This window comes from Leucoraja erinacea, chromosome 28 (assembly GCF_028641065.1).
Source record: "Leucoraja erinacea ecotype New England chromosome 28, Leri_hhj_1, whole genome shotgun sequence".
Classification (NCBI taxonomy): Eukaryota; Metazoa; Chordata; class Chondrichthyes; order Rajiformes; family Rajidae; genus Leucoraja; species Leucoraja erinaceus.
Genome location: NC_073404.1, coordinates 14,289,541 through 14,315,936, shown reverse-complemented (window position 1 = coordinate 14,315,936; position 26,396 = coordinate 14,289,541). Strand labels below are relative to the sequence as shown.

General features: G+C 39.1%; 1 protein-coding gene across 3 annotated transcripts in view; it reads right to left on the bottom strand.

The window, feature by feature from the left end:
- Positions 1–524: 524 nt before the first annotated feature.
- rabep1 (rabaptin, RAB GTPase binding effector protein 1) overlaps positions 525–26,396 on the bottom strand; it is a 68,837-nt gene continuing 42,965 nt past the window's right edge. For all 3 annotated transcript variants that reach the window (XM_055657817.1, XM_055657815.1, XM_055657816.1), the window contains exons 11-18: positions 22,417–22,533; positions 17,574–17,672; positions 16,960–17,100; positions 16,255–16,444; positions 11,908–11,963; positions 7,477–7,575; positions 4,418–4,534; positions 525–2,829 (exon numbers count right to left, since the gene is read on the bottom strand). In XM_055657817.1, the coding sequence (XP_055513792.1) occupies positions 2,728–2,829; positions 4,418–4,534; positions 7,477–7,575; positions 11,908–11,963; positions 16,255–16,444; positions 16,960–17,100; positions 17,574–17,672; positions 22,417–22,533 (921 nt within the window). In that variant the 3' untranslated portion in view covers positions 525–2,727. The remainder of the gene's footprint in view (positions 2,830–4,417; positions 4,535–7,476; positions 7,576–11,907; positions 11,964–16,254; positions 16,445–16,959; positions 17,101–17,573; positions 17,673–22,416; positions 22,534–26,396) is intronic.

Genomic DNA, 26,396 nt, shown 5'->3' with positions numbered 1-26,396 from the left:
CATGTCAAATATCAAAGCATAACAACACTCTTCAGCTGGTTTGAGCCTTGGCTGGAGTGTATTCTGCGATTTGATGTCTATTTATCTCAGCTGTATATCCAGACATTTAATTTATTACAAAAATGGGCCAAAGTATATTGTTTTTTTCCCCCCTCCAATATTTGTGAAAACCCAAATTTAAAAAGCAGAATTTAACTTGTAGTTTGCACAAGGAAAGCAGCACCAAGAATCCAATGATACCTCTGACCTAGATCACAGTACTCAGTTGAAACTGGATCTTCTAAAAAAAAAAAAAAAAAAGCTGAAGGAACCTAGTAGGTCAAACAGAATCCGTGGAAGGAAACAAACAGATGTTCCAGATCAGGACATTTCTTCATAGCTAAACCTGTAATGCTTGTGAGGTGGCAGAAGTTCATGCTCAGGGGATGTAAGCTAGGTGATTGATTTTTCCAAAGTTACTACGTGCAAGTATGTCAAAGAAAGGTCTGAAGTTAAAATGTTTCATGTATCAGAATAATATCACGTTTACTCCAGCAGCTTTTATTTTATTTAAACACTTTCTTCATAAAGACACCTTCAGTATAGTTAAATTGATTACATTTTAAGTCTGTAAACAGCAGAATTGTACATCCACACTTGAAGACACCGATAACTTGTGTCAGTAAGACGTGGCTCTTGTATCAAAGTGTCTGAGAAGCTTTGCATTAGGAGGCGTAGGCAGTTAAAACGTGGTTACACCACTGGACTAAATAAATACAGACATGCTATGATCTAGGGAAACGGCACATGATAGTCCCAACAATGGACAAAGGAATATGGAAACATATCACCTTTTTCCCTCTGCACTTTTGCACTGTACTTTATTACTGCCAGGATTTCATGTTGCTTAATCAGCCACAACTGATCAATGCTTTAAAGTCAATTCTGATAAGAGGAACTATATATACATATAATTTTAAAACTGCAGACAATATCTTCTGGTTCAATTGGCCAGTCAGGTCATACATACCATATTTAGATCAGGGTTCAAATGGGAGTGCCCGAGGCATCCAATTTTATAATACTGTACTAGTTTTCTATTTAAAGCAAGTGCTGAGGGACACAGTAAGGAATCTAAATGTATGGTAAATTTGCTGTTTTAAGAGGCTTAAATGAAAAGTTCATGGATACATGTTAAAACAATGCATAATTATTTTCTTAAATGTTCATCTACAAATATTTTGGTAGAAATAGAATGAGTTTTCAAAATGTCTGAAATTGCAAACCATTTAATTGGCTGATCTATTGTTCCCTTAATCCAAACCTCTCAACATGATTTAATGGAATTATGTGCAACCTTACCTCTCTGCAATGACTGTGCTGGCATACACTGCTATTTGCTTACTGTCAGGGTCTTCAACAGATTACAATTCTAGAATGTCTCAGCCAAACACAACAACCTCTGCACCATGTTTCAAACAGCTTTTTCCTGCTAGTGGCAAAAAGCCACCAAGTCTCCAAATGCTGCACAGTGCTAAAGGAAATAGTTCAGTAACTTCTCATTGGGCTGAGTTTAAACTAAATGTTCTGGGAACAAAACTAATCCACAGACCAAGGCAACCAGTGACCAAGTGTAGGAATCCTTGTAGGAATCTTGGGTAATATTCAAATAATTGCTAAAAGAGGTCAAATTATAAAAGAAATGTGCTTGGAAATTTGATATATGTGTATGAGGACAATGACTATATAATCTTCAAGGTAGTCCAACATTTCTCAAATGAATACTCCACATCTCCAAGTTCCATTCTTCAAAAGGCAGTTACGAAAAGGCAAGAGAGATTTTATTATTAGTCATCCCATTCGGAAACAGCTTCATACGTTTAGACACCAACAATATGAAGAACATAACCAACTGATTCCAATGCTAATTTTGGTTTTAATTGGTGATAATGAATTTTTTAAATGTTCAGTTCAAAATGCATTATTTGGAAACCTGACCACTGTAGTTAGCTTTAATATGGATCAACTTTTATCTTCAGTTTAAAGGTGAATCAACTGTTTCTTGCTTTTTTTTTTAAGTTAATGAACATTAGTTATATAGATTTTGTTCAACTGTCCCTTTCAATTAAACTTGTGGTGCAGCGAGTAACTCTATATGCACTTCACGACTCACAAGAGCAATGCAAAACTTGCAGGGGATGCAAGTACAATAAATAATGATTTAACAGAAGCTGGATAATGGTGGCAAGGATTAGTAAGATCATAAATTTCCCAAATTCCAGCATCAGTACCATTAAAAGAAAGACCAATTAAACAAATATGTTTACAATTTTGAGAATGAAAGAGTGAGCTAGACATTGAGGATGATGCTGTTTTAGTGTGCATGTACAAATGGATTAAACAATGGTTTTAAAAGCAGAGCAAGAGGTTAGATGTGTCAACTCCATCGACTGGGAATTCTTGTATCAATGATTTTTTTTTCAAAGTTTAAGCACAGCATACACTCGAGATCTCATTATATCTTAAATTTAAAATTTCAATAGTGTTCCCCTTTTGAATTTCACTTGAGTTGGGAAGCTCTAACTGCAGTCAAAGTCAATCTAGAAACATTTACACCTCAGTTACTGCACACTATTAATCCATGAACTCTGTTCCCTCAGAGTTAAATAAGAATTAAAATGTTTCTACAAAGACAAATGTCTGGTCTAGTAAAAACTGTTGCAGCCTTGAAATCGCCAGGGTTTAATGTCATGTCTCTGGAAGTTGATTAATATCTGTCAGTTTCGTGTCATTCAAGATCGCACGAATATTCTCCAGGGTCTCTGCCTGACGAATCCGCTCCAACTGCACCTTTTGGGGGAAATCACAGGATTCATTGCAGTTATTACTTTAATGATTTACACATTAAAAACACGCCTTGTTTTTCAATAGATACCTTTCAATGAGAGGACTCAGATTACTGACATCAAACTCCAACTTGCCAGTTAGCATCAATGGGGGGGTTAACAGCTCAATCCAGGATGTATATTTGTGCTAGTATTTCACAAGCATGGTTATGATCTATATCCTACCTTTTGAATGGAACTCTCATATGCTAAGGATTTGTCACAGATCTTACAATCTACCTTATTGCTGCACTCGCACATCTAACCTGTATTTACTCTATAGCTGTAACATTATGTTCTTCACTGTTTATTTTCTCTTTTGCACTACCTGGTGTACAGTATAATCTGCCTGGATAGTACACAAAACAAAGTTCTTGACTGGTAGATTTTACAATAATAGACCAATACCATCCCTCTCCCAGCTTTAAAAAAAAAACCTTTTGGTGAAAGTACGAGATTTTGCTGGATCAAATAGACTGGTATCTCACCAAATGACTGCACTTCATATGAACAGATTATTCAACTGTGAATCAGCACTTCCAGTGAGGGTTGCTAAATAATGAATGATCTGGAATTGTGACAAGAAATTGTAGGTATCCCTCCGCCCATGCTAGTGGGACAAGCTGAGCCAACAGCAACAGCCAAACACCATTTTTACCTTTGAACTGTTCAGTTGGAGAGAAGAATCAAGTGGTTCCTTGGAGAAAAGCAGCAGCATGCATTCAAAGTAAAGGCAGGATAGGAGCTAAGTAAAATAGAGCCCTAGGAAATAGTGAGCAACAAACCACTTGAAATATTAATTTAAGACCATGAAGATACCAGTGGAAAAGCCTACAAACAAATGCACTGGCAGTCGAAGAACATGCAAACTGAAACTTTGCAGAAAAGACCCGTGTCAGAAAGTACAAAGTAAAGCAAGCACCCATCAGTTGGCACTATCTTGCTCATAAATGAGTTGCCACGTTGAACTTTGGGCAGGAGAGGAGAATGTAACAGGTTTTGTGGCACACTGAGTAACCAGTAGAACATAGAAGAGTACACTACAGGAAAAGCCACAATATCTGTGCCAAAAATAACGGCAAGGTAAACTAATCTCATTTGCCTGCACATGAACCATATCCTTCTTCGATTGTATGCACATCCATATGCTTATCTAAAAGGCCACGATCGTTTCTGCCCCAACCATCACTCCTGGCAGTGGGTCCCAGACACCCACCTCGTGTAAACTTTGCCCCTCTCATCTTAAAACTAAGTTCTCTAGTCTTTGACATTTTCACCCGGGGAAAACGTTCTGTCTAAGCCTCTCATCATTTTATATACTTCCATCAGGTGTTCTAGAGAAATTAATCCAAGTTTATCCAACCTTTCCTTGTCACTAATACCCCCTAATCCAGACAATATTAAAACCAAAGAAATAAACACACTTAAAAATGTAAACTTAAATGCTATAGAAATCTCATACGGTCTTCAGAACCAGTTTAACACAACATGCAATGTTAGTGCAGCCTAGCACATTCATACTGCGCACTTAGTTATGAAAACTGATTCCTTACCTGCAAAGTTTGGGAGAGTTTAACAAAATCTCTCTGCACTTGTTCACTGACATCCAGTTCAGTTTGCAATCTCTGGCCTTTATTTTTCTCCTCGTACACCAGCTGTTCTAGATTGGTCTGAAACACAAGACAGAAGACCGGGTTTTAATTTTGGACCTCAAGCATTATTGCATCACATATTTTGGAGATACACTTGCTGGTAAGCTTTGGCTATCTGTAGCTTAAGAGACACATTGAATCGTATCAGTAACTCTTTCATTGCCAAATAAATTTAACATTAAATAAACACAAATAAAAGCAGCAAATCAACAGCAATGAAACCATTCTATATAATGCAAGATAATGAACATTATTTACCATGTGGATGAGGAAGCATGTGTAATATTTTCACAGAGCAGTTTTATTCCTTTTCCCTCTGCCTGAGAACTGAATGCTCATTCAGAGGGAAAGATTTAATAGGAACCTGAAGGGCAACATTTTCCACAGAAGTTGGTAGGTATATGGAACGTTGCGGCAGGTGCTGTAACAACATTTAAAAGACATTTGGACAGGTACATGGATAGGAAAAGTTCAGAGGGATATGGATCAAACATGCCATAGTAGGACTAGCATAAATGGGGCATCCTAGTCCATGGGCCAGTTGGGCCAAAGGGACTATTTCCGTGTTGTACGACTGTCTGTGATTTTAATTTGTGGATCATATTTTAAATATTGGATTTTTGGGGGAAAATATCTAAAAATCAATCTGTGTCTGAATGTATTCAGTCGCTGGGTCCCATAGCCCTCTAGAGGATAACTCCAAAGATTCACTGCCTAAGGACGAAAGACATTTCTCCTCATCTCAGCCGTGATGGCCAATCTTTTACTTTGAGACTGTGACTGGTGACTCTATATGCTGCAGTTGGAGGAAACATTATTCCTACAAAATTCCCTGTTTTTTTAGTAAGATGAACCCCTGTACCCTTCTTATAAACGCAAGTATTGCCTAATAATCTCTGCTGTGGAACATCACATCCCAGACATCACTGTTGCACAAACTCTATCACAGACAGGAAGCCACATAGCCAGATGCAGTCACATCAGGGTCCGTTATACTGCAGTCTTTCTTGCCCACAAATCCTCTTGTTATAAATAACGTGCATTCCTAATTACTCCCAGTACATGTCTGTTACCTTTAAGCAGTTTGGTTACTGAGATACTCAATTCCCTCTGAACATCAACACCTTTCAATCTTTCATTGCTTAAACAAAAACACCGCTGTTATACTGAATTCTACCAAAGTCCATGACCTCACATGATCTACAACATGTTCTACCATCCTTATTCACATAGCTTGTCTATAATCCCTGAAGTTCCACAGCATTGGTAGTGGCAAGTCTGTCACTGTATCACAGATAAAGATGGGTTGGGTTGGATGGGTTGGAGATGGGTCTGTAACTGTATAATACTGGGGTATAGTATTGGTGGGGACAAATCTATCACCAGATAACATTGCAGAGTACTGTCCTGGTGGGGATGGGTCTATCACATTATAACACTGGGGCATAGTAGTGGAAGAGTCCCAAACCAAAATGTCTTCTGTCCATTTCCTTCCACATCTGCTGCCTGACCCGTTGAGTTTCTCCAGTCCAGTTTTTCACTTTACGATCTTCACCATAGAGGACACAACAGAAAGTGTTTCCATGGGAGAGAGGGGGTAATGTAGTGCCTGAGGGTGATGTTAAATAATTCACTGGCCAGTTGGTATCTAACATGACATTAAAGGTCACAATGAAGTTGTACAGAGAATGTATTATGTTAACATAATTTTGGGAACCTGTAAAAAGGTACCACTGTATTGTACTCACTTCTAATTTAAAAAAATGTAAAAGTCACATTGGCTGAGAGTGCTCAACAATGGTAGTTCATGAACAACCAGAAAGTATGTCGCGTCTGGAAGTGTGTTAAGAAACCGTGCGGAAAATGGCTTAACATTTCATTTGACACCAGAAACTAAAAACCCATTTACAGTTGAAGAACACGGTGTAAAATAAGTGTTGTGCAACTGTATTTCCTGGCACAAAACTGTCATGTTGTTGAAATATGTTTCCATGCAAAAGATCCGCACTGATCATATTCCCAATTACATTGTTTCTACAAGCACACTGCAGAGCATCTGAAGGAACTGGTAGGAAATAATTCACTGACACTCAGAGGCCATCCTAATTTTACAAGAATACTGCTTTTCCCATACTGGAGATTAAATGAAGGATTAGATTAAACAGTAATGTCAATTCTGCTAGCTCACACAAATCTTCACTGTAAAATAACCTGCTGTCGGATGCAGAATACAGTCTTTGTCAGGTGCTGGAAGATTAAATTCAAGTTATCAAATTACAAAACTGAATGTGGAAGTTCAATTTTATTCCCATATAAAGTGCAAACTATTTTGCCAGGACACTGCGAAAAAATCCTTTCTCTTCGAGTGGTGCCGCAGATTGCTAGCGTGAGGGGCAGGTGGGATCTAGTTTATCAACTCTTCCAAAAAAAAGGTCTCCAAATTACCCCACAACCCCGAGATAAACACAGAATGTCTGCCATTAAAACTGTGTTCTTAGACAAAAATGAAATGATTCCAGCATCGGTATATATTTCAATCCAAAGAATCCTGATCCAAAATATCACCAATCCATGTCCAACAGTGATGCTGCCCGATCCACTGAGTTACTCAAGCCCTTGGTGGTCTACACAAGATTCCAGCATCTGCAGTTTTTCGTGTCTCTAATACATATTTTAAGTTAATTGCAGTAGAATTGTAGAAGCGGATCCAGAAGTTACCACTTGTGCCAGATTTATGGTTTAGCTGGCTGGTAAACTAAATAGATAATTAGATCCAGCTAAAACATCATGACGCAATGTAGGCAGATGGAGTATTTAGGCCAATGTAATCAGGGCTAATAATAAACATAAACCCATCTTGAAAAACCTACTGTATCTATCATGAGGCAACCTTGGAAGAATTGTATCCCACTGGTAGATAATTTCCAACTTTAAACCCCCTTGGGATTTTCCAAACTCACCTTAGCAGACCCCTCCTTCTTCACTTGTTCTTCTAACTTGTTCCTCACTTCTTCAAGTTCTTCCAGTTGTTTGGACTTCTCTTGCAATCTGGCTTCCAACTGGAAACAAATACATTTTTACAGTGGAGCTCAGAAGATTCTGTGCAAATTTCCTCCTGTACATTTAATTATTAAAGAGCTTGTGAACAAGTGAGAGAGAATAAGTATTTAATTTATACTCATGGGATGTGGGAGAGGAGGTATTGGGGAGCGGTGACCACACTAAGCTGCCTCCTTGAATCATTGAATCCTTGAACCACATGTGTGTGTATTCATATTACTGGTAGGCAGTCCCATGGTTTTGATCCAACCTCCACAATGAGGCAACAGTGATATATTTCTACGTCAGGATGTGACATGGGGAAGGAGCGGAAGCTGAGGATGAAAGATGGCAGGATCTTGCAGGTGGCATCTAGATGGAATAAATCACAGGTTGGGAGAAGCCACTGCAGATGCTTTACTAGTTGGCTGGGGTTGACTGGAGAATACATTGAAAGGTATAAGATGGGCAGGCAATTTTGGTCTTTTAAAAAAAATGCAAAAGTTGTGAAAAAAATCTTTCCTCCAGGCAAAAAAGCCACAAGAAAAATGGAAAGACGTTATGCTTATAGCTCAGTAGAGAAGAAAGGAAGAATCTTAAAAACTTATCAGAAACTCCAGTTGGCCTGGAGATTGAACCTGTTATAACTCAACATTTGATAAAGTCCCGCAAGGTAGTCTGAACCAGAAGATTAAGATGTATAGGTTTAAAAGTGACTTGGTCATAAGGATTCAGAACTGGTTTACTGATAGAAGTTGTAGTGTAATGTCAACACCCAGACCTGCCAGATATACTGCACAATGAAAGGTCTGGTAAGAATGAGCAATTTAGTATTTAATATTAGTCAAAAAAAAATCTTAATAGTTGATAAAACCTAATGATCGGAACATTTACATCAGAGCTTTGAAAGATAAACTTTAGAGACAGTGGATGCCATGGTAGTCATCTTCCAAGGTTTTTTAGATTCTAGAATGGTTCCTGTGGATTGGAGGATAACAAACATGGCCCACTATTTGTGATAGGAAGAGAGGAAACAGCAACTGTTGGCCTGAATCTGAAATGGCAAACTGTAAAAATGTATACTGTAAACAAGAAACCAGCTTGAAAAGAACAAAAGGACTAAGCAGAGTCAGCATAGATTTGTGGAAGCATTTGCTGGAATTCGGCAAGGATGCGACTAGTCGTATAGAAAAGGAGAAACAGTGGAGGTGGTCTATTTATATTTTTAGAAGATATTTCCGAAGGTCCCGCAGAGGTGGTTGATTAAGGGTTGAGTACAGAGAATGGGTATAATATCCCCACATCAATTGACAACTTGCTATTGAACAGAAAGCATAGATTGGGAATAAATAGATGATTCTTTGGTGGTTAGGCTGTGACAAGTAGGGTACTTTCAGGCTTGGGCCAAATGTTTCACAATCTAATTTAGCAAATTTGCTGAGGGGGGTAAAACATCATACTTCCAAGTTTGTTGACAACACTAAATTAGCTGGGAGGAGTATAAAGTATATGCGGTCTCGAAAATTGAGGAGGCGAGAACACAAAATATAATGTGAAAAATGTTAGGTTATCACCTTTGGTGCACAACAATAAAGCAGATTAATTGTTAAACAGTGTGAAATTGGGTAGTTGTGATGTTTGGGGAGCCAAGTGTGCTTGTACACAAGACCTTTTTCAGGCCAACATGCAGGTGCTCTGAGCAAAATGTTAAGGAGAGACGAGGAACTGCAATGTTATGTTCACTTTTATTACAAGAGGATTTGAATGCAAGAGTAAGGAAGTCGTATTTAAATTGTGCAAGGACTTGTGAGAGCACACTTGGGGTAATGTGAACAGTTTTGGGCTCCTTAACTCAGAACGGATGTACTTGCCATTGCGGGAGTACAGCGAAGATTCACTAAACTGGTTCCAGGGTGTAGGATTTGCCTTAAGAGGGAAATCGAGTAGACTAGGCCTGTATTCTCTAAAGTTTAGAAGAATGAGAGGAGATACCATAAAAAATGTATACAACTCTTAAAGGCTTGACAGGCTAAATGCACAGAGGAAGTTTCTCCTGGCTGAGAACTCCAAGATCAGGAGACACCACTTCAAAATAAGGGCCAGGCAGTTTGGACTGAGAAAGGAAGATATTTCTTCATTGTGAAGGTGGATCATTGGCATTCTCTATCCCGGAGGGCTGTGGAGCCTCTGTAGTTGCATTAATACAAAATATTAAATGATGGATTTCTGGACATTAAGTGAATCAATCGATTTGGGGATAATGCAAGAAAGTAGCATTCAGATAGATGCCATAATCTTAATGAATAGCAGAGCAGATTCGAATGGCAAATACACATTCCTGCTCCAGTTTACCATTCTCTTAAGTAACAGCCGTGCCTTTTGGAGATGATTCACCATTTCCATCATTGTGGCCATAACATTCAAAGGGGAAAAGAGCATTTGCAGTAAGTTCAATTTGTAGTTTTGCATCCAGTGAGGTTTTCCAAGTATCACGCAGCATACGTGTACTGGGTGAAGAGATGAGGTTCAGGAATTTAATTTTATAAGTATTGATCCTGAACCATAAATGTAAAGAATTCTATAGACTTTATTTGGACCTGTAAGATTCTACACTTTATGTAGTATACAATAAATCATAAAATCACTGCTAATACACTTGCCAAAGATAAAATCTTGCAAAACTAAAATATATCAGATTAGAGAATCACAATAAGTTCTTAATTTGTATTAAGCAACAGAAATGGAAACACAAACAGAAGGGGGAAGCTTTCATCTCATCAAACCCCACCTATACACAAAGTTCCCACAACAATTTAAGTACAACAAAAGTAAAAATAAATCAGTACGGGGTGAGTACTGAAAAGTGGCACTGAACTAACAATTCACCAAGATCTTAATGAACGACAGCAGTGTGTGCAACCAAGGGGCTTACTATAGCTACCCTTTCTGGTGATCCTTGTAAGTGAATCTTGTACCCTTTAGCAACAGGGTAAATTGTCCATGTTTTTTCGTCTGAATCAATTATTTTTTATTCAGGATCTATTGCTCATCCCAAACTGCCTCAAGGTGGTGACGATTCACCTTCTTGAACTGTTTTTCGAGGAGATGGTGTTGAGTAGGGAGTTTCAGGATTTAGATCCAACAATAATGAAAGACAAAGATCAGGTTACAGTGGATTTTTGAGGGGAACCTCCTCCTCCCCCACGTGCTGTTGTTCCCCTGATCTACTGCCAGAGTCTTTCTTGGTGGTAATGGTTATGGAGTAATTCCATGTACTGCCTCTGATTTTGATTATAATCCCCCACATAGAAACTCCAAGGTTTTTCCCTTCCTAACTCCAGTTCTTCTTAAAATCTTGTTAACTTTAATCAAATTGCTGCATAATCTTCTAATTTCAAGGAACAACAATCTAAGTTGATGTCTTTACAATGTTAGAAAGTGTGTTTGCAAGTTTGCAAATTATATCAAAATTGGTGGAGTTGCCAACAGTGATAAGTAGATAAGAGTAGTAATTGCCTTCACCACTTAGTTCATAGGTTCTAGGAACATAATAAGGCCATTCGGCCCAACAAGTCTACCATTCAAGCATGGCTGATCTATCATTCCCCCACAACCCCATTCTCCTGGTTTCTCCCCATAACCCCTGACACTCGTACTAATCACGAATCTGTCAATGACTTGAGTCATTGCGTGCAAGTCAGAAATTTATAGAATGTGTGTGCAGTGCTGGTTGCCTCATTACAAGATGGATGGAAGACTTGAGAGGGAGCAGAAGTTACCCGAAGCAAAATGATGCTTGGATTAGAGGGCGGTAGTTATAAGGAGAGGTTGGGCAAACTTGGTATACATGCAGTAGCCAGAATCTTTTTCCTTGGATGGAAATGTCTAAAACTAGAGGACATAGCTTTACAGTGTGTTTGGAGGGAGGGGTGAGGGTGTTTAAAGGAGATGTGCAGGGCAGGTTTTTTTTAAAACACAGAGAATGATGGGTGCCTGGTAGACCTGCCGGGGGTGGTGGTGGTAGCAAGTACAATATTGGTGCTTAAGTTTTTTCGATAGGTACGTGGCTATGCTGGGAATGGATCATGTGCATTAAGATGCAATTAATCGCATCATGTTTGACACAGACGTTGTGGGCCAAAGGGCCTTTTCCTGTGATGTATTGTTCTATGTTGCAATACATCTCTTGGGAGACTAGGGGGGGGGGGGGGGGGCAGTCATCCTACCAAATGGGCTGTTGTTATGCAATGATCTCTAAATTGACCAACCAAACAAGACCATGTTTTATACAATTTCACCTGACAGTTCCTCATCTGAATTTTGTAGCAAGCAAGATTACCAAAAAAACTCACCTGATCTTTATCCGCTTTCACTCTCTCCAATTCAGTTTTCAAACTGGAAAAAGATGCTGAAAGAGAAAAGTAATAACTTTTTACATTGATCATGATTTTGCACAATGGAATGCCACATTTTGCTCTGTGATGCTGAACAGCAGCCTACATTTCATGTGAAGCAGTGTGAACAGAATGCAAGACAGTCCAACTGAATTGGTAGCTGAGATTTCTTTGGTTAATCATATCTCAAGGAAAATGAGCAGCTACTGCCATTCAAATTCAGTAGCTTAACCTTCATTGGGCCCCTCAAGCACAATCCCAAGCCTGAAACTAGCACTGGGCTGCAATGAACCATGAAGAGGTCAGTTTAAAGAAAACTAAAATAGGCAACATCTGAAAAACACTAGCCCAAAAGGTGGTCGGTAAAATGGATTAAAAGGTATTTGGGATGTTTGCCTTTATCAGCTTATGCACAGACTACAAGAGTGGGGAGGTTATGCTGGAACTGCATACAACTCTAGCTGGGTCACAGCTCAAGTGCAGTGTACAGTTCGGGTTCCAGTAAGAACAAAGGGATTCACGGGAGAAGATGCTGGGGAGATTTACAAGGATGTTCAGCATATTGTAGCTATAACAAAAGATTGGATTAACTGGTGTTGTTTGCCTGGAACCGAGGCAGCTTGCGAATATTCACTTAGAGACGTACATGGTGGGCTTAGATTCTTCCTATTTGGTCTATCCATTTTCTTATCAGAGGAATCAAAAATCAGATGCAGACATTTCAGAAATAAGTGACAGGAGTTTGGTTTTCACTATCTGAAAGGGAGGTAGAGGCAGATGCCCTAGCCACTTACAAAGAGTACTCAGTTGCATACTGAATATCTGAGACTTGCAAGGACTTGACTAGGAGATAGAAAGTGGGATTCAAATAGAACATTCCTTATTAGCCAGCAAGCACATTAGAGTGGCCGTCTTCTATCACAAATTTCCCATGACATTATCAAGGTTTACTTGATTTCAAACGTTCTGATGGTCTTAAATACAATCGTAATTCTCAACCACAACACGGCAGAAAATATCCTAATTCTAATAACCAGAAAAGTGGGCGCAGGTAGGTTAATTATAGTATAGAAAATGTAATGGTTCAGCCCGAGTCAGCATACATAAAAACCACTGTTAACCACAAGGTGACAAATCTGCCACAGATTACCAAGGAGGCATTAGGAAGAGGACAATATTATCTAAGGATATATAAAGTCGTTTAGTAAAGGTAGCAGAACAGGTTCAGTCTCTGGGGATCTGGGGACAGTGGATGCCTAGTTTTCCTTTTGATATAACTAGGTCACTAATCACCTACACCCCATCACTGCTTACATACCGAAGGTAGAAGACACAGCTGTGAAATAAATGGTGACCTCAATCAGCTCAATGCAACGGTGATTGGTCAAATTGAGCTGATTCATTAATGAACTTCCTTCATTTGTGAAGGTCAGATGATTGCTGATAATTGCATTAGCATTGATAGGTGTCATTGTTGGCGTGGACGTGGTGGATCAAAAGGGTCTATTTCCTTGCTGCACAAATCTATGATTCAACTAGAAGTACACTTGACTGAGGAGGGGTTGTACTTTATCAACTGTCTCAAAAACATCTTTCTTATACATGAAGTGGAAGCACATGTTGCACAGGAGGGCCAATATTTGAAACCAATCATTTCACACAATTTCACCTCTGAGATGATCCTTCTCTGCTCAAGAGGCTCCAATTGAGGTTCATTTTATCTACTGCACCAGTTGATCATTTCAAGGTACAATGGGGCAGCGCTGATGAAATCAGTATTACAAGCACTGCATTTCAATCAATCTGAAAAACATTCATGTCAGCATTTTTCACTCATGTTCCTGTTCACTCACCTGTTCCTGTCACTTTTAGTTTCTCGAGTATACAAGAGCAATGTAGAACTTGTATTTTATCTTACCAGGTGACCTCACTCGCTTTCCTAGCTCCCATACAGACCCTCCCTCAGAGGTGCCCATGACATGCTCTGTCTGAACAAGGTCAAGCAGGGCATTAGAACAATGAGATAACAATTTTGTATTAGGGAGAGTACCCATTCAATGCCAGAATAACAAGTCCATTGATTTAAGCACCATGTCATTGTTGCAGTAAGACTATTTTAAGGGAAAGCACCACAAGTAGCCAAATGTTTGCTCCACCACATTGACTGAAAATTCATAACATTAACAGCTTTTCAGGTGTGCGGTGGCAATATATGAAACAGAGGCTGCTACATCAGCGACTTCCCTGCTAATAATGTTAGTTACTAGGCATAAATGGAAACATGGAGTCCTTGTGCGTTAAAGATTTAAAGCAAAGCCAGAGCAAGTAAACTTAATATCTTAAACTTAAAATCATGCTGGTGAAAAGAGGGAAAGGGAAGCTAGAGAGGGGAAAAGAAACAGGAGAATGACCATTTACATTCTGAAGTAACTTAGTGGATCAGGCAACATCCTTGGAGGGACCCAGAAGGTCTAACGTAATATATCCCCTATCCATGTTCTCTAGGATGCTGCCTAACCCACCAAGTTACTCCTGCACTTTGTCTTTTGATTGAATCTTGTGTTGCTTTGTGTCACTAACACAGTGGAGTAGTACAGTTTGACCAATAATTAACTCAAATTCTGGTGACTTTATAATGTAAAAACATTTTATCAGAACAAAGAGTTTCTTCATGAGATTAGCTCTATACCAAGCAGGATGTACTGCACCTGACAAGTCAATGGCAGGTCGCCCAGCATTACCAAATCACAATCACTCACCCTTACAATAAGTTCCCATGTCAACATCATTGGCAATGAAAGGACATTTGTCTAACTTTGCTCAATTAAAGCCAAATAGAAATCCTGCAAATCTACTCTCTACTATCTACCCCCAAAACCAGACATTACTGTAAAATGCATTGAGGTAAAATGCACAGCCAACAGAGAAGCCAAAGAATGAAACCTCAGACATACACCGCCAAGCTCTGCAACTTAAAAACCATGACTCAAAATAGGTGCAGGGCCTGACTGTTGAATGGCCCAGGATCCCTATCAAATTTTTCCATTGTGTTTTACCATGGATAAAAATAAAATTGTGTTTTACCATGGATAAAAAAAAAAATGCAATTACAGTGGGAAGAATAGCCTGAAAAGAAACGATATTTAGAGAAAAGATTTTCCAGCAGAATTAACAGAAGATTAAGGCAAATAACAGCACCGAGCAGATTGACTTTTAAATTTAGATTCATCAATAATCAATTAAATGTTATATTTTAACATGTCAATAGTTCAATAGCCAAATAGCCTTTATTGCACATGCACTTTGCTATTGATTCACAAAACGTCAAGCCTGCCAAAATGATGAATGAATTGAGATTGCATGGATGACTTGCAGGATCATGCAGGTTGGTGTGTTTGAAGTTTAGGATGTTTAATAAAGCAGTTAAGATGAATCAATAAAAGATGAGAGAAAGGGGGGAGAACAGATGAGTTGCTTATTTGGTACAGGTTCCATGCTCTCTTCTATTTGGTTAATCCAGTCTCTCCTATTCCAAAGCTACTCCAGTAATCTATTTCACGAGGGTGAACAGAACAGTAGGACCGTCACAGATTTTACAGACTATTTTGGTTAGTGAACTAGCTAAGCACATCTCCAGCAAGTGAGATTAGCTGAGATAGAGCAAACAGCAGTAATCATAAGCTTCATACCTTCCAAGATGTCTGGGAGTCAAGGAGTCAGTAACAAAAACAGATAAGGGAAAAATATTAGAAAGAAAAAGATAGTAACAAAGTAAGTAAATTTAAACTAAAATTACATTTGGTTTTTAAAGAATCTTGTTTCTATCCAACCCATTTTCTTGTCTAAAAGTCTGTAGAATAACACTTCATTAATCATTTCTAACATCACGTGGACGTACGTGAAGAGCCTGGGTATTGTAGTAGTAGTCAAAATAGCAACAGCAATCCCCAGTCAGCATTGTACTTACTATAGCCTAGTTTGCTGTGCATGCTTGTTTGCACATGGCTCATGAAAACAACAGAAGAAATACCAGGCAAGATTTTGAGCACTGCAGTCCCAATTGGGAAGTGACAACTTATCAAGATCGAGTGTATCAGGGGAGAAAGTGATGTTGCAGGATTGTCCTTTGCAACTTTATTTATAGGGATTATAAATCAAGTAACTGATAAAGCCCATAGGTCAAATGCAAATATAGCTGTTACATTGCCACGGGCATAGAAGATCCTTCCTAAACATAAGGATACCTCCAATAATTATTTTTGGACATTTTTTATCGATATATGGCACAATTTCTATTTCACTCACCAATCTCTTCCTTGCAATTATCAATTTCCAACTGCAAAGTTTCTTCAATATTCTCCTTCAGACACTGGTCTGCTTGTATCTGCTCCTTCAAGAAAAGGATTTCTGCCTTTAGTTTCTCTTCCAGATGATCGGCGGCTGTCCGTACACTGATTATGTTTTCACGATATTTCTGCACAAGTTCATGTAATTCCTAAATCGAAGTAACAAAAAAACTTGAAGATAACACGATGCTTGTTATCAGTTATCTACATCAGTTACACTGAAGCAGAACGACTTCTCTGGAATAGACATTTGTAACTGAATATCATCCAATCCAATACAATGGGCAATTTGCTCCAAAAGTAGACACCTGCTTTCTCACAAAACTGGTAAGATCCCAAAAACCACAATGTCTCCCATTATAAGAAACCCATCACAATTCCTGCATCAATCAAACAGCAATAGCTCAAGGTCAGAGGCAATAGTACAAGGAAGTACGGATGTAAGAGCTTATGGGGAGAAGGTAGGAGAAAGGGGTTTGGAGGGAGAGATAGATCAGCCATGATGGGATGGCGGAGTAGGCTTGATGGCCCAAATGGCCTAATTCTGCTCCTGTCGCTTATAATCTTATAAATATAGCCTCCAGGCCAGCATTGATATTAAATTTGTCTCAGCAATATCCGAGTAGAGTCATAAAGCTAGTCTGAGAGATTTAATTTCATTTACCTCCATAGTGGCTGGTGGAATGAAGTTCTCTTCCTGAAGAACAGAAGAATGCAAACTATGTTTCCCCTGAAGACTCTCATTTTCTTTCTGTAGCCTGGTCAACTCCTCGGATACTTGTTCCCGTGCCTGAATAAGCACCGCCTTTTGAAAAGGTGACAGGTTACAGACAAAACAAGTTCATTCTGTGATTGATCACCAGCTTTATGAATGATTCTTTAAAAATAAACACAAAAATTAAGTCTTCTTTAAATATATAGCTCAATTATCGGCATTAGGGCTGCTATTAAACATAATTCTCACCTATTGACAAATAATGATGTACTTTCACAGATAATTTTATAAAATGTTATAATATCTTGATATCTCTTGCATGGGAGGAAAACTAGTTATGAGAGCTCATTACACTATATTACTATTAACAGAGGTAACTTTCTGTGCTGGATAGTTAAGATCATGATACAAATGATTTCAGTCATATGATGCCTATATACTATTTTTGGAAAATAAACTGACCCAATAAAATCAATTTGAAAATCATTTACTCTCAGTGAAAGACAGTGCTTCGGAGTTATGGATGCAGACAAAACAAATTTGCTCAATCTCATGCGACTAACCATTTGCTCCTGGGTGCTTCTTTTGGCTTGGGAAAACGACTGCTGCATATTAGTAAGCAAGCTCTCAGACTCCTGTGCTCGTTGCATCAGTTTAGCCACCTGGGAGAATTAAAGCACAATAAATGAGAAGTGCTGAACAAGATTTGAACTGCAATCAGACCTACTGCAATCAGGTCATTATTATTCTACTTATACACACACCTCAGTTTAAAAACATTCTAGATATATATTGCACATTTTTAAAATACTCAATTACGTACATTTATAAAATGATCTGCAAATGCATTTCAATAGACAGAAGAACAGTAACAGTGCACAGGATTGTCAGGATGGCAAGAGCTAAATAATCTAGATTAACCTATACATTCATATGATTTCTGTACTCCTGTGCACGTTTTGGCTCTATTGCGATAAGCAATCAACATATATTCTCTGTAACAAAAGGAGAATATTCCTTTGGATAGTCTATACACCTCAAGTTTATCACAGGAAACGCCGGTACACAAATCATGTGCAGTACAGGAACAGGCCCATCAGCCCACAAACTCAGTGCTGACCAGGATACTAATATAAATTACACACCTGCCTGCACATGGTCGACAACCCTCCATTCCTTACCTGGTCATATACATGTCCAGAGGCCTCTTGAACATTGCTATAGTATTTGCTTCCTCCTTGGCGTTTGACATATCCATCTTGGGGGAAATCTATCATATCTGTGCCTCTTAATTGTATATATTGTCTCAGCCTATAGCACTCGAGAAAATAAGATTGACAATTGTTTCTCCAACGCTAATTTCTATAACATGAAATTTCTTAAGAACACAACTATCACTTTTTCTAAATGAACGTTATTCATCTTCTTGATCAGCCTACCATAAAGGACCGTGCATATAAAATAAAAGCATAAAGCATGTTAACTATCCCTAATAAGTCTATGCTTTTCCAAATGTGAGCAGATCCTAAGCCTAAGAATCTTCTTCAATTATATTCCTACAACTGATGATGTTCACAGACCTATACTTTCTTGGGTTGTTCCCATTGCCCCTCTAATGTAAGGAAACTACAGTGGCTAATCTCCAGTCCTCTGGGAGCCCAACTGTGGCAAGAGGAAACAAAACTCTGTCATGACCACAGTGATCTCCTTTCTTAATAACCCGAGATCCCCATCGGGCCCTGGGGACATCCACATTAATGTTCTTTAGGAGACCCAGTATTTCCTCCATCTTGATATCAGCATCTCATAGAATACCTGCACCCACCTCCCCGACTTAAAGTGGATCACTACTTTAATAGTGCATAAATTACAACGTCTAATTATGTGTTCGAAGCATCTGGAGTTAGACATGAACCCACAACCTTTGGACTCGGACAATGAGACACAACATGCAATACAGTTGTAGGTATAATCTCAACTATGCCAAGTTAACCATACAATCAAGCTGCATGAAAAAAATCCTCTGCTGGTCCCCACATCCCCCGATGCCTTTTGTTGCTATTGAGGGAGTGCAGCATAGGTTTACAAGTTTAATTCCCGGGAAGGCGGGACTGTCATATGCTAAGAGAATGTAGCAGCTGGGTGTGTATACTCTGGAATTTAGATGACGGGGATCTTATTGAAACATAAGATTAATAAGGGTTTGGATACACTAGAGGCATGTTCCCGATGTTGGGGGAGTCCAGAACCAGGGGCCACATTTTAAGAATAAGGAGTAAGCCATTTAGAACAGAGATGAGTAAACACTTTTTCCACACAGAGAGTTGCAAATGTGGAATTCTCTGCCTCAGAGGGCATTGGAGGCCGATTCTCTGGACACTTTCAAGAGAGAGCTAGATAGGGCTCTTAAAGATGGCATAGTCATGGGATATGCGGAGAAGGCAGGAACGGGGTACTGATTGGGGATGATCAGCCATGATTACATTGAATGGCGGTGCTGGCTCGAAGGGCCAAATGGCCTACTCCTGCACCTATTGTCTATTGTAATTAAAAATGTGGACATGTCCTTTTAAAAAATATTGAGCGACTTTCCCCCTACAGCCCTCTGTGGTAGTGACTTCCACAAGTTCATCATCCTCAGACACAACATTTTTCCTCATCTCAGTTGGAAATCTACCGACTCAAGTCAGCATGTTGTATGTTTCATTTTGATTCATCTCATTCTAAATTCTTGAGTACAACAAAGTCAACTTTACCTCTTCTCATGTGGCAGTTCTCCCATTTAAATTATTCTGGTGAACATTCACTGCAATTCCTCTAAGGCATGTATATTCTTTCTTATATTCGTACATCATAAAAACAGTATAAAATCTCCAGGTGTGGTCTCACCAAAGTCCTGCATAATTGTAGCATCATCCTTGACCATGTACTCAAATCTTCCTGCAGTGACTGCTATTCAACTATTTACCTTAAATGCGTATTCACCCATATGCTTACTTTCAGTAAATGGTGTACAAGGATAGCCAAGTTTCTTTGGACACCAACGGTCCCCAATCTAACGCTAATGATATAATACCGCCTTTCTGGTTCTCTTATCAAAGTAGATAAAATTATCCAAATGATACTGCATCTGCCATGTTTTTGTCTACTCGTTCCATCCAAGTCGGGTTTTCATCCCCTTCAGTTAAAAAAAAAAAAAAAACAGCTAATCCCTGCTGCTGAAGTTTTATTTTCCATTTCTCTTGGCAGAAAAAAAAAGTGAAAAATAATAAGATATTAGCAGGGGGATTAGGCAGGAGATAAGGAAGCACTCACCACAGCAAAAGGCTTTTGGATGTGCACTTGGAGGGATGTGGCCCTCAGCACTACATACCTATGCTGGAAGATAGCATTAGGCTTTATGCTTAGTTTATAGATAAAGCATGGAAACAGGCCATTCCGCCTATGTGGCCATGCCAATATTCAATCAACTATCCACACTAGTTCTATGTTATCAAACTTCCTAGCATTAGGGGCAATTTTATAGATGCCCATTAACCTACAAATCTGCACGTCTTTGGGATGTGGAAGAAAACCAGAGCACCTGGAGAAACTCGGATAGTCATAAGGAAAACAAACAAATTCCACACAGAAAGCAGCCGAGGTCTGGATCGAAACCAGGTATCTGGTGCTGTGGGACAGCCTCTCAACCAATTGTGCCACTGTGCTGCTTTTGAATGAAGAGCAAAGACATCAGGCTGAAATTTGTATTTTTCTTCTACAATTCTCTCAGCCCTAGCAGAAGTATCCTTGGCCCAACCATCATCAACTGTTCCATCAATTATCATAGGATATCATTGTGCACTGATGATTGGAGTAATAGCCAATGCTATTCACAGCTCCCCAAATAATGACACAGCCACAACATAATGAGATTACATAACTAATTCAGAATCTGAGGCTAACACCTTGCCTCCCAATTTCACAAAATATTTCAGTCACCTACAAGATCAATATGTGATGATGAAACACTTGATGGAAAAGTGTGATGGAACATTTTCTTGTCCAAATGCGAGCTGCCCCAAAATCCAGGGCAGAGCAGCCCATTTAAATGGCACCCTGTCCACCATCCTAAACATTCACTCAACCCATGGCGCATAATGGGCTATTGCATGTACCCATCTACTAGATGTACTGCAGCAACTCATCAAATTGTGGACATCTCCTATACTGCCTCTGATGTACTAGAAAAACACCACATTCAACAGTTCCTGGAACTTTCTTTTGCTAATTATTTGGTTCTGAGTATTTGTTAAGGTGATAGCCAAGTACCCAACTAGATTGTACTTAACAATACAGCTTCCATACAACAAATCTTTTAAAATAGCCATAATTTAAAACTGTAAATCACCAGTTCAATATATAAATGCACCCAAGTACAGTGGTGCCTGGCTCGGCAATGATTCGTTATTGGCCGCCCGTTTGAAAACTAACAGATACTAATAGGCAGACACAAAATGCTGGAGTAACTCAGCAGGTCAAGCAGCATCTCTGGTGAGAAGGAATGGCCAACGTTTCAGGTCGAGACCCTTCTTCAGACTGATGTGAGGGGAGGGGGAGGGACAAAGATAGACAATGTGTGCTGCCGTGCCATGAATTCCTTTCCTTTGGTGACATTCCCCCAGCAATGTATTAGCCACAGCTCAGTTATGGAGACGCTGCCCGAGAGGACAGGCGTTGGATGAGTATGGGTAAACAGTGCAGCCGTGGTCTGCACAGTGAGTGCTACCTTTACTGGGGATAGGCAGCAGCTCCTCTGTTGACAGAATACCTGGATCCCAAAGGGCGTCTCTGCTTTGTTTGACTGCACAGCACTCATAGGCCATGGGATTATACAATGGCTGTAAGCTCAACCCATAGAGAAATCTCAAAATCTTGAAATCAGAGATGTTCACATTTTTTAAAAAAAGGCAAAGCTTAGAAGCATACAGATGAACGGCGTACATGAACAAAGGTTTCAGCATGGTGGGCCAAAGGGCGCGTTATATTCAGTTCAACACTATAACAGCTGCATAACAAAACAAGTGATGGGGGGGAGACAGCAGCTTCAGTCAGAAGGAGTCTACTGGATCATGGCAGACTAACACTTGGTGCAGGTGCTGCCAGTTTCCAGATTGGCTTGAACTCATTGTGCTAAAATCCCAACATCTCAGTACTAAACAGCTCTCACAACTCATTGTAGCCAACCACGCTAGCCTTTTCAGAAGCTTCTCAACACTGGCCGATTTATTGCTGGGGAGCACCCGTTTCCTATATATAATGCTGTAATGAACCCTTTCAGTACAGATTTCATTAGCACTCGCCCCTGGGAGTGCATCCAGTATGCTATGTGTGTATCGGTATTAGAAATGTTGTGGCCACAGCTACCTGGTTACTTGTATCATCAGAGTTCTGTTTGACATAAACCTCCAACTCCTGCTTCTCCTTCATTGTTCTCTCCAGCTGTTCATTAGCTTGTCGTAGCATCACTTGTAGCTTCTTCACCTGCAGAATTATTAACCAGACAGATATATCAGAAGGACTCTAGAGTGTGGGAACAGCAAGAGCTGTTAACATTTTTAAGCACAATTTATGCTGAGGAACGAGGAGACAGTGCTGATCTAACAGAATTCAAATATTTGATATTTTCTACAGAAGCATCTTGTTTGGGTTTCTTCACTTGTATACCAGACGTCTGGACTAATGATCCAGATACAAGTTCCAAACCTGTTTATCGTTAACTGATCGAACTGGCATTAAAATTTGCTCTGCTCCATTATGTTTTTATGGGGAGAAAATCTATTCCCTTACCTCGTACAGCCAAAGTGCAACAATATTTTAAGCGATTTGGCCAACTCTTAAATGCCCTAATATGATGATGCAGTAACTCCAGAGTAGCCACTTGGCTATTGAATATTGGCTTTGCCAGCATTATCCACACATCTTTTTCAACTTAAAAAAAAAAATACTTTTAGAGATATGAAAACATGCAAAATACACACAAGAGAAATAGGCACAGAGTGATAACAAAAGCACACGAAGACGAGGAACATAAAGTACATAAAATACTCTTCAGTCTGTGGGCATTTACAACAATGCAACAGAAAGAATATGCATGAGTTACAAGCGAAGAATATGGAGACCGAGGGAAGAACAAAAAAATTAAATTAGATGCATTTATCCTCACTTTAAGGGGAAGAGGCAAATCAGTACATATGGAAGACAAGAAGTAGGATGGGCTAAAGCCCGTGTCAAGTAGAAGTACTGGCATTGATTGATCTATTGGACTATTTGTACGTCTTCCATGCAGTTCTGTTAACATATCTCACAACATGGTTACAGAACATGGAGCTTTCAAAACTTCCAGTAGCATGTCTGTGGAATTCTCTGCCTCAGAGGGCAGTGGAGGCAGGTTCTCTGGATGCTTTCAAGAGAGAGCTAGATAGGGCTATTAAATATAGCGGAGTCAGAGGATATGGGGAGAAGGCAGGAACGGGGTACTGATTGGGGATGATTAGACATGATCACATTGAATGGCGATGCTGGCTCGAAGGGCCAAATGGCCTTCTCCTGCACCCATTGTCTATTGAGCTTGCAAAGCAAAGCAAAGCAAAGCAAAGCAAATTTCAACCCGACACTGATGTAGCAAACATGACATTCCTTCAACTTAATATTGGAAACAATTTGAGCACTATGTCAAATCAAAAATAAAACAACGTGCTTTAGGAGGATATCCTGGTCATTCAAAAGATGTGCCAAAAACAAAATCCCATATGCACTGGATAAGCTACATTTTGTACTAGGACACAATGACCAAATTTACAACAGGTGAAGTAAAAGCACTCAGAATAAATGTGCATCGATCTTCCACCCAAATCAGAAAATACACCTACAACGTCCCATTCCAATTAAGTTTAAGTGTATGATTAGATGTAATATTCGCCTGACTGAGCTCATCTTCTAGCCCACACAAACCCACAGTACACAGATTGGAAACCATAGCACTATTTCTCTCTGGAAAGTGTTAGTTAATATGTGGAGCAGCTCCAGCATTTTCTATTTTCCTTTCAAAACTCAACGGTTACTTGTAGTTTCAAGATCAAAGCACTTCTGTAGCATCTGATCACCAAGATGTCAAAGAACTGCAGACAGCCATTGAAACTATAATCTTAAATAGTGAACAGTTTTGAAGTAATGTCATTGCACCGTTAACCCAATGGTTTTAACCTGCGACAACATGACAGAGCTCACGTCTGTAGTCATGTTGAATTGCAGAGATAGAAAACAAAATCAAAGGAATATGAAAATGCTTGAGAATAGCTGTTGAAGATACAATAGATTTACCAGAAAGGGAGCATATCTCAGGAACCAGGGAACAAAATGCAGCAAAAGAACAAATTAGTTCTTGTTGGATGATCAGCCATGATCATATTGAATGGCGGTGCAGGCTCGAAGGGCCGAATGGCCTACTCCTGCACCTATTTTCTATGTTTCTATGTTAATGCCATAGGTAAACTAGATTCATACAACTCTGCTGAGTTCCACAATGTCTATTTCTGGTGTCTTACACATCCCAAATCAAGTGTGCAGCCATTTAATCGTAACGGCTTTGGATCTGAATGTCCTATTATTATCATCTCTTTTTTTTCTATAAGATAGAAACATAGAAAATAGGTGCAGATGTAGGCCATGTGGCCCTTCAAGACAGCACCACCATTCATAATGATCATGGCTGATCATGTAAAATCAGTACCCCGTTCTTGCTTTCTCCCCATATCCATTGATCACGTTAGCCTTAAAAGCTATATCCAACTCTCTTGAAAACATCTAATGATTTGGCCTCCACTGCCTTCTGTGGCAGAGAATTCCACAGATTCACAACTCTCTAGGTGACTGGAACGCTTAGTCTGAAATAGCCTAATTCTTGAAGTCCTAAATGGCCTACCCCTTATTGTTAAGATGCACCTTAATCCCTCTTTCTAGAAATCTTGCAATTTTCCCTCTCTTGTATTTTGTTTAAAATCACTCAACCCATTTTAAAAATTGTCTTTATCATCTTTTCCTCTGTATTTCTTTTAGACCCAATTCATCCCACTTTCTTCCATCATTCCCAGATGCTTTTTCCTTTTTCTTAAATTTTATTGATTAGTGATCAAACTTGATTGTCAGACAGTTTTGGTATCCCGTTGGCCTCGCCTCTCTAATCAGCTGACAGTTCACCAATAAAACAGGCAAGGTAAAATACAATTCACTGCCAGATGGCCGTCAGGTAATTTCTTTACAGATATTTCACAGGTAGATTCAAGTGAAAAGTTGTCACCAAAAATGCAACTTTCTGGATAAAACACTAGGCCAAGGTAAAATCGACTAAATCTGATGGATGTGAAAGATTCCATGATATTTTCCTCAAAAGCAAGGAAATACCCATGCCAATATTTATTCTTCCACATTGCTGAAAAGATTATCTAGTCATTATCACATTGTTGGTTGTGTGCACATATATTGGTTAGGTATGTTACAAAACCTACCTGAATCGCCATTGGGAATCTGCCCTCAGCCATGTCGGCGATTTTGGCGCTGTTTGGAGGGGGCGGGTTTAAAACGCGATTTTTACTAGGCTGTACTAATCGCAGATGTTCAGCCTAGTAAATCATTAACGAAAAATCGCTGCAAGACCCGGTCGCAAAAGGTATTATTAGTTTTATAGGCCTCGATAATATAGTTATGATAATTTTAAAATTACTATCTGATTCCGCAACCTCTCGCAGCCCCAGGGTTTTATAAAGCAAACAATTAAAGGTATGTACCTTATTTTTACATTAAATGGGCCATATATATAACCCTATATATCAAGTTATCTATAGCGAGTAGTTCATTTTGGGCTTTTTATATCCCGCAGTATTTTTCTCGGCATTTGTGGGCACTAATCCAGCGCGCTGTCAACATTCTAAACCAGTGCGTTCACAGAAACCCACTGGAAAGCCGATTTAAATGGGCATTTATTTACAGCAATTGAACACTAAATTCCTTCCATTTGGCCTATAAATTAATGTAAATTAGATATAAAAATCATGTTATATTGTGAATTATTTGTGAATAATCTTTGGACACTTAGGCTATTTAAAAATGTTAATCTTTCCTTAAGAAATGGCCTGTTGACTATCCAAGATCACAGCTTTTTTGTAATGTCCATTGAAAATCAATAGGGAACAAGATGCTAATTTCCGAGTATGAAAATGGCCATAACTTTTTTAATACTTGAGATATGAAAGTGAATTTGGTGTCAAATTAAACTTATTGTTATGCTCTATCTGATGGGATAAATTGCAGACTTGATTTTTAAAATCTCAAAATTTTGTAACATTGCT